Source organism: Gymnodraco acuticeps, unplaced genomic scaffold (genome assembly GCF_902827175.1).
Source record: "Gymnodraco acuticeps unplaced genomic scaffold, fGymAcu1.1, whole genome shotgun sequence".
NCBI lineage: Eukaryota > Metazoa > Chordata > Actinopteri > Perciformes > Bathydraconidae > Gymnodraco > Gymnodraco acuticeps.
In genome coordinates this window covers 265,191-274,134 of record NW_022991992.1, presented here as the reverse complement: position 1 = coordinate 274,134, position 8,944 = coordinate 265,191, and the positions used below count along the sequence as shown (strand labels likewise).

Here is an 8,944-nt window from a genome sequence, read left to right as displayed (position 1 = left end):
GACGCGGAAATATGTCGTCGACGATATTTTGAAGTCGACGCGTCGCTACAGCACTAATAATAACCACCTGCCCTTTATATAGACCACCCTCGGAAGCCAGCCTCTTCGACGTATAGGACCAGAGATGCGGGCATGGCTACACAACACCGAGTTGGACCTCTGACGTTACACGAAAGAGAGAGAGAGAAACAGGACTAGCACTAACTGCAGGTGTGCTGTGTTGATTCTACAAAATGTCACTTTATTCATCATAAGTGTTGCACTGATATGCTTGGTATCCAGAAGACACATCCTACTGATGTTCATGTCTCCCAAAACTAATGGATACATGTCAGATTGGACTGTATATCAGAAGATTGTGTTAAAGGATTGTGAAAGGATGTTAAAGGCTGTGTTGTCTTGGTCTGTGCAGTGACTCTCACATGGTCAGAGCAAAATCGGTTCATTTTTTAATTATTAATTTATTGAGATTTCTCCTCCAATTTTTCATTCATCTGTCGTTATATGAAGCACGTGGGTGTTGTTGTTTTTTCATCAAAAGTTGTATTAGCTCCACACCCAGTTGAAGTTAAACACGCCCTTTTGTTCAACCAGTAAACAAACCGTAAATGTACTGTGATTGGCAGGCAGTAGGCTATTAGTCAGTTTCCAGATGAGAAATGTAACCGAGGCCCCGTTCAAAGACTCAGGTTTAAATGGCAATGTCTCAGCACATCAAAAAGCTGCCGTACAAGTCGTCACACAGTCTTAAAAGACGTCTTCAATTCACTTCAAGTTCTCGTTTTCATCTTTAACTTCTTAGTTAGTTAGTTCTTGGATCTAAATACATAAGCCTCTCAATAATATTGTATGACTTTTGCTTTTTATTATTTACATCAGACATATAGTATTAGTACTCTAGGCTATTTTTGTTATTGCAGTGATAATAGGATCTTTAAAAAAAGTGTGGCTTTATTGAATGTAAGTGTGAGTTGTTTTAAACAATATTTTGCTGTTTTTCTTTGGTTTAGAATTTCACTGGGAATCAGCACTTTTCATACTGGAATCAGCATTTGTTTATTAATTTAAATGTATTTCTTTGTCTATAGTGCAAAACAAGAAACAAACAAAGTGATAACCACAGAAACATTGCAGTGTAGGGTTTATCATGCTAGTTTAATTTACTTGATGCTTCTTCAGTGAAATTGGGACACGGTTGACTTTAAACTGCAATGAATATTTGTGCAAAAAACCCTGAGAAGTAGGTCATGTTCACATGTTCATGAACAGAAATAGGATGGATCTTTCTTTCACTTCTGAATCCGATTGGTTGCACATGTTAATCTATAGCTAAATGTATTTTGATGGTTCTTAAAGAATATCTTATTTGTACAAATCCACTGTCCTCTGAGGAATAAGAGCACCCGAAACACCAGTAAATGCTGTCAAACAGGTGGATTAGGACATTTAAGAGAAGGTTAAAGAAACATTACAAACACACTTTCCCCCGGGGTAAACATGCTGCATCAGGCAGTGGGGTGTACTTCAATAGAGATAATGATATGTTGTTTCCACCAGATGGAGATCATGTATTACAAATTAATGGTGACGTTTACGGGAATCCATGAGCATTTCCTGGTGCTGGCCATTCTATCTCGTATCACTACCAAGGAACATCTTAGCCTCTGTTGATCATTTTAAAAACAAAACCATGACCAAACCAACCAATGATTTTCTCCAACCTCAGCTGCAAAGTAAGTTTCTTTATTTTAATTATATCATTTAAATGCATTTGGTGGGTTATGTGCTGAGTGTTAAGGCCTGCTGCAAGAGTCATTCATTCGAGCATGCAAACCGGCCTGTGCACTCTAAGGACGAAGCTAATGTTGTTTTTAAACAAATCACAAGTTTTGTTAACTTCAGTGACCACAGAAATGATTGTGTTCATATTTGTTAATCTGAAATGTTGCTAGTTACAATTTTAGAAAAACAACATAAGCAATTGTGACGCAGTAATACAATTCCTACGCAGGAAGTTCCTGTTATGTGGTTTTATCAACAACAATGCTATCATTTGTGTGTGTATGACTTTTTAATTCGCATCTTATCAGTTTTGTAAGTGATAACTATTATAAGTAGTTCAACTGTTTTTATGTTTTACACTTGTAGGTGGCCAGGGCCTACACACCCAGGAGAGCGGGTATGAGATTTTTCTTTCAATTCCTGACCTCAACCTTGTTATTAACATTATGAGTGCAACATGTTAAAAGGTTCAAAGGGCTATATTGCATATTCACAGCTACAGTGTAGATATGCATTAAACAACAAGTCCCAGGCTCCTCCAACAATGCAACATAAATATATATAGGACATAAAACAAAACAATAAAAATGGTGCAAGCTCATGAGTTTAGCAGTCTTATGGCCTGTGTGCATGAGTATGTGTTTGTACTTTTGAAGTAATACTGTGCGTTTCTGATTTATATTGACTTTAAAGTGTACAGAGACTTTGGAAAATGTAGATCTTATTGGTAAATATTTTGAATCTGAATATCATGTTTTCATGATTTCAGGTTATATATCTTATATATATAACCTGAAATCATATATATAATATATATATACTGTTAATAAGTTCTCAGAACCTTAACCCAAGTAAAAGTACAATTATTTTGGTATTAAAATATTCCACAATAAGTAAAAGCAAAGTAAAATAACTAATTCTGCACACTGACCCATTTCAGAATGATAAAAAGTACAGAAGTATTATCAGCTAAATGTACTTAAAGTGTCAAAAGTTAAATGACTTGTGAATGGATCTTTTCACAGTATCATATTATTATGGGTATCATGTTTTCCTGTTTTTATACATGTAACAGCATTTAATACTGGGTAGACTAGTAGTACAGCATTGCTTTATACCATATCAGCATATATAGTAACTGTGAGTGATGGAGTAGAAGTATAAAGTAGTATTAAATGGAAATACTCAAGTAAAGTACAACTATGTCAAAAAAGTACTCAAGTACAATAATTCCCTACACTAAGTCAAAGTCACCTTTATTGTCGATTCCTCTATTTGTGTTACACAGACAGGGAGGCCGAAATTCGGTTTTTCACCATCCCAGAGATTCATTATATATCATCATTTGTTTGATTCATTTCCCTTTTCAATACAGTGATGATGGCCTCTCCTCCAACATGAAGCACACGTTCATTGATCATAACAATGGAAGTGCGCCTCTGCCTGTAGCAGATAAGGGCAGCTGTGTGAAACCAATTCCTAAGGAGGAAAGAAGCACAGTTGTCCCGTGGTCGCACACCTCAGTGTCTGAGTATGCTACTGGTCCAAAAACACACACTGTGTTTGCTGAAGAGGAGTTCCAAAAACCGCCCACCCAAGCTGTGACAGACAACATCCCAGAAGAGGAAGCTGTCAAGATCGTATCCGGCAAGACAGCCATTACAGAGGAGCATGCAAAGGTAGAAGGAGATGAAAGCTGCACTAAGATGGACTCTGGGGAAATCCCTGAAACACCCAAAGGTCAAACAGTGGTCGGCAGAGAAGGGAGAAGCAAGGGAAGAACTGCTCCAATGCACTGGAAAGGTAATTACATTTACATTTGTATTCATTTTATATGATTAAAAATGCATTTCTTGAAAATATATTTCAATTTTAGTTATTTTAATTGTATAGAATAATGTGCACATGCATATGCAGTGTTTTATTACACACTCAGTGGCTACTTTATCGCGCCTGTACAAAGCATTTTTTTATTTCCTCTGATAGTTTTTATTGAATGAATTGGATATCATGCATTTCTCATCATTACTCTTATCATTACGTAAATACATAGGCACATACCGTAAAATGCGAAACCTACTACTACTACCTATTCAAATATTACAGTTAAAAACAACAGCTATTCCATAAATTCATTACAAAGACCTCTTAAGGTTTGGGTGTTGTCAGGAATGTGTTGCTTCAATTATACGTTTATTAAGAAATGTTTCAAATGTTTACTGTCCTCTCTATTCACTTAGACAAGAGGGTCAGAATATAGAAAACATCTCTGCTTATAATGTAATACAATACATCACAACACATCCACTAACTCTGACCACAATAGTAACACATAGAATCAAATTAACTCCTCTTGTAAACACAATACAACATACTTTAAAAATGTATTACTCTTAACATACTCAATTGTCCCAAGCACTCTAAAGTGCATTTTATTTGTTCGAATGGTCCTTTATAAATAGAGCTTAAGTGATTTATTAGACAAGAAGACTTTATGGCAGTGTATTTTGTTTTGTGTTGCATGTAGTGTTTCTAATAAAGTGGCCACTGAGTGTATAATTGTTATGTGTCTCAGGTATAATATGTATTAATTTATGAACTGTAATACAACCATTTGATGAGGAAAACTACATTTTTTTTCCTCTGTTTTTTTCCAGTGTTCCAGTGTTCCAGTGTTTTTCCCTTGTTACTACTTGTGATTGCATTCATGGCTGTTGGTGTCTCTGAGGGCTCTTCTGGTACATGTTGAAAAGTGGATTTAGTAATGTAACACTATATGCAGAGCACTCCTAAATGTATTTCTTTAATTAGGTTTGATTGCATTGAATATGAACCAAAGTATTTTTAATTGTAATGAACATTGAAAACTGCTTTAATGCACAGTGTTTTAAACTCATATTTGATACTCTCTGACATGGGGCTCATTCTTCAGCAGATCAAGATTGTAAATGTAGAGACATTCACCCCACCGCAGGCAAATGCTATACCTGCAAGGACAAGGACGGATGCAGTAAATTGAAGAAAATATATGATTCCCGGGTTTACCTTAATCCCAAAGAGATTTACCAAGGAGACAATACAAAGTTTCCAAGATGCTCTGAAATCTCTCCACCTGGTGATAACTGTACTGTGTGCCTGGACCTGTCTTCTTCCATCAACATCTTCTGCTCAGAGCACATTGGAGAAATAGACCTGGAAGGAAGCAATGGAATCAACATTGGCACCTTCTCCTTAAAATGTACGTATACAATTGTATTAAACATGATCTCTGCTGTTTTCTTAAACATCTAGTTTCACACTGAGCTCCCTCTATAGGTTTTTTAAGCATCGGGGCTGCATAAACATAATATTCCAGCAGCATTGAAATAACAATATTACATTTTGCAAAAACGACACAATTTAAAAATATACAATTTAAGAATTGTTAAAACAACAGAAAATAAGGTTTCTGCCAGGTAATTATTTAGCTAACTTAATTAGCCAACTATTCTCTTGCATCGTGTCTTGTCTAATCAGTTTTGTATTTGACTTTTGAGCCAAACGATTGCTGTTTGGTCATTAGCAGTTAAATGACTTTCTTTTCTTTAGGTGTAAAGCTGCAGCCCCCTGGCTCAACCTCACAACCAAGTGTCTCACTGTCTAATGTCTCACCAAATCCAAATGTGCATGACAGCACACGTCGTGGATTGATTTCTAACTTTGGTATGTATTTAATCAAAGCACTAAACGTCAATTTAATATTTTTATGGCTAAACTGCATGACTGTGCCCTTTTCCATGTTGTGTAATGTCTTATTTCATTAATCGTATTTCTATGAAGTTAGCCGAGGCAGTCTATGTTTGTTATTCTTTAAAGTGGCTCACCCCTTGACGGATAATACACACCAGTTGTTAGTAACATTAATACGCAGTCCTGCATCAAATCCTACCATAATGGAGATTATAACTTTCAGTTTTGATTGAAACAGTCTTTTTTATTACCAACCGATATAGGCAGCATAGGTTAAGATAGGTAACAACAACAAACAAAGATGTATTTTACTTTTGATTTAAATGATTTATGTTCGGTTATTAACAGTTGAATTGCTTCTTCTTTTCTTTAGGTGAACATTCAACTGTGAATGCACATCTTGGATTGATTTGTAGCTTTGGTATGTATTTAACAATAGCACTGAAGGTCAATTGAATATGGTTATTGATAAGCTGCATGGCCTGACATGATGATCCAACATGACAGCTATATGTGTTTTTATTTTTCAGTGCTTTTTTTGATCGTGTTGGCAGCGCTGGGGATCTCCTATCATGTAAGTCTGACTCAATATGTTCAATAATCACACAACTTTCAATAATCATTGAGACTGAATTATATCAAATCGAGTTTCTGCACGAGTCATTGAATATATTTTAGGTCTTACATATTCCAAGTAAAGTCTATTCTACAAAATTCAAAGGATAACAATGTATAATGTTTGTAAATGTAATATGTCACATTTATCTTTTTAAATAGCTTTTTTTAATTTTCTTTTTAGTGCTACAAAAAAAGAGGTAGGTCTGTAAAATATCACAATCTCTAATCTGAGTGTTATAGTATTAAATCCAAAAATAAAGGAGGCTCAGAGTTGACTGGGAATATTGTACACTCAACAGATTCACATTTGACACTTTTTTTTCCCTTTTCAAATAGGATTTAAATCGGTCAACAGTGGACTCTGAGGAAAGAGGAAGTGTGTGGACTGGAGGCCTTTCTGCTGCAACTCATGATGATTTTATTATTAATTTAGCTGTTGATTGTTTTCTTAATAATGGTAGTCTTTAAATACTCAAACCATGTCATCAAGTAGCTTGTTTTCTTCTTAAAAATAACAAATAGATTATCAATATAAATGCTGATAACTTCTCTGTCTTCTTGTATAAAAACTGGCAGAGGTGGGAGAAGTATACTCAGATATTGCACTTAAGTAAAAGTAGAAATGCCAGAGTGTAGGAATACTCAGTTACAAGTAAAAGTCCTGTATTCAAAATGTTACTCAAATAAAACTAGAAAAGTATAAGCATCAAAATATACTTAAAGTACCAAAAGTAAAAGTAGCCTACTCATTATGCAGATCGACCCATTTCATAATGATATATGTTTTGAAGTAGGATACAATGGAAATACTCAATTGAAGTACAAGTATCTTAACGTGCAATACTTGAGTAAATGTACTTAGTGACTTCCCACCTCTGAAAACTGGTTTCAGTTGTACTTGCTGATAGCAATGTTGAAATAAGAGAGCTTTTTGCAAAAATGGCGTAATGCACGTGTCTTAATAAAAATTGCTTTGAACAGCAAATGGTTCTGTCATTATTTAAAGTTAAATGAACAAGTGTTTGTGGTGATAATCATTATCTGCAAAGTGACCTGTGGTTCTAGCTGTCAATTAAATAAAGTGGAGTATAAGGTAATAAACATGGGAATAATCAGGTATAGTACAGCTGTACAGGTACTTCTAAGTTGTTATAAACGTGGTCCAATGCAGTTTTTCCACCACTGAGTGATAAGTGCGGTAACAATGAGCAATAACGTCACACCTACAGGAAGTACGCCAGCTCTCGCACGCACACACACACACACACACACACACACACACACACACACACACACACACACACACACACCACACACACACACACACAACACACACACACACACACACACACACACACACACACACACAGTCAGGGCCCCTCCCCGTCGCTATATTACGTACAGCGGAGCGGACCCCTTGACCGTCAGGCTTCTACGGGCAGGGCGTCCCATAGACCAGGGCTATTCAATTACACATTCAGTTGGGCCAGATTTTATAACTACAAAATTCAGCTGGGCCAGACATTCAGCGGCCTGTAAAAAGCGGGTAATGATACATTTTAAACCAACACATATTACTGCGATGAAAAACATGCAATTTGTATTCATTGTTCATCTAACAAAGGTCAAAAAGTGCATAAAAACACAACAAATTAGCATTCATTTAACAGAATCTGAAAAAAGTGCAGTTGTAGCATTACATTTGTTTGCTTTAGAAGTCAAATATTCATGTTTTTTTGTTGAACCAGGCACATCACAAAGTGCATTTAACTGAATACAATAATAGCAGTCTTAATAAATGTCCTCACATACAAAAATAAAATTGGATACATAATGACACATGCAAACAGTTAAAGAGCTCCAATGTAACAAAAAGAGGTAGTAGGCTACCTATACTATTTTAGGTATTTTTTCACTTTTCAAGTAATAACAACAAAATCATACGTTTTGGTCACATTGGACCCAGACACATTACAAAGTGCATTTAAATTAATACAGAAATAACTGTCAAACCCTTCAGTGCACAAACCCATAACAAGGGATAATGGTAACTAACATATGAATGAATACTACACTACACGTCTACTATAGTAAACTAGGTGCTTACTATCACCTCATTTGTGATTTGTCATCGCTGACTTTCTCAATGTGATATTTTTTGTTTTGAACAAGAGCAGTGATTTTTGGCTCAGGATGTCAATGCAATCCTAAGACATTGGTGAAGAGTGCTGTCAGTCAGGGAGCAGCGAGTGCTACTTTTGATTGAGTTCATGTGTGAAAAGCTTGATTCACATTTGTATGTTGATCCAAACATACTGAGCACACAGATCGCTACTTTCTGAACGTTAGGGAACTGCTGTTTTTTGACATCACTCCAAAACTTCGCTGGCCCGTTAGTGCGCTGCTCTTGTGCCATGGTTACGGATGAATGCATGTCAATAAGTTCCAGTGTAAGTGTCCCCTCGTCGATGCAGGGGACCACTTCCTTTGCTCTGGTTGATACGTCCCCGTCTATTGCAACAGTGAATGGGTCTCTGGCATCACCTCTGTGGGCAGAGCAAGTCCATCCAATCGACCGGCAAAGTTCTCTTTCAACCTCGCAATGAAATCTGTCATCACATCCGTGATTTGTGCCGGGGATGTGATGTGTTTGTGGAGCGTCGGAAAATGCAGCTTCTAACCCGTACTCAAGTCGGTCGCGAAAAGGTCCAGCGGCAGCTTGACTTGGAATGCGCGCATCTGCTCCACAAGATCAATGACCGGGTTGTCTCTGTTTACGCTTCAGAGTTGAGAGAGACATGTTTTAGAGTTGCTA

At 36.5% G+C, this 8,944-nt stretch overlaps 1 protein-coding gene across 3 annotated transcripts; it reads left to right on the top strand.

The window, feature by feature from the left end:
• Window positions 1-1,528: 1,528 nt before the first annotated feature.
• LOC117536363 lies at window positions 1,529-7,114 on the top strand. Of its 3 annotated transcripts, XM_034201199.1 has the most exons (10): window positions 1,531-1,733; window positions 2,149-2,179; window positions 3,158-3,585; window positions 4,440-4,520; window positions 4,715-5,020; window positions 5,371-5,484; window positions 5,885-5,932; window positions 6,042-6,085; window positions 6,311-6,326; window positions 6,466-7,114. In XM_034201199.1, the coding sequence occupies exons 1-10, from the start codon at window positions 1,604-1,606 to the stop codon at window positions 6,492-6,494; spliced, it is 1,227 nt and encodes a 408-aa protein (XP_034057090.1). In that variant the 5' UTR covers window positions 1,531-1,603; the 3' UTR covers window positions 6,495-7,114. The 3 variants fall into 3 exon arrangements, with proteins under 3 accessions (XP_034057089.1, XP_034057090.1, XP_034057088.1); XM_034201198.1 differs by lacking the exon at window positions 6,311-6,326 and having other exon boundaries at window positions 1,529-1,733; window positions 4,718-5,020; XM_034201197.1 differs by lacking the exon at window positions 6,311-6,326 and having other exon boundaries at window positions 1,532-1,733.
• Window positions 7,115-8,944: the final 1,830 nt, after the last annotated feature.

What these genes read in the sequence shown, in the direction of transcription:
- LOC117536363 (XM_034201197.1), top strand. Translation starts at nt 1,604, where the DNA reads ATGAGCATTTCCTGGTGCTGGCCATTCTATCTCGTATCACTACCAAGG. An exon ending in TGTCTCTGAGGGCTCTTCTG is followed by an intron (nt 4,521 to 4,714) that starts GTACATGTTGAA and finishes CTCATTCTTCAG; the next exon opens with CAGATCAAGATTGTAAATGT. An exon ending in CGCTGGGGATCTCCTATCAT is followed by an intron (nt 6,086 to 6,465) that starts GTAAGTCTGACT and finishes CTTTTCAAATAG; the next exon opens with GATTTAAATCGGTCAACAGT.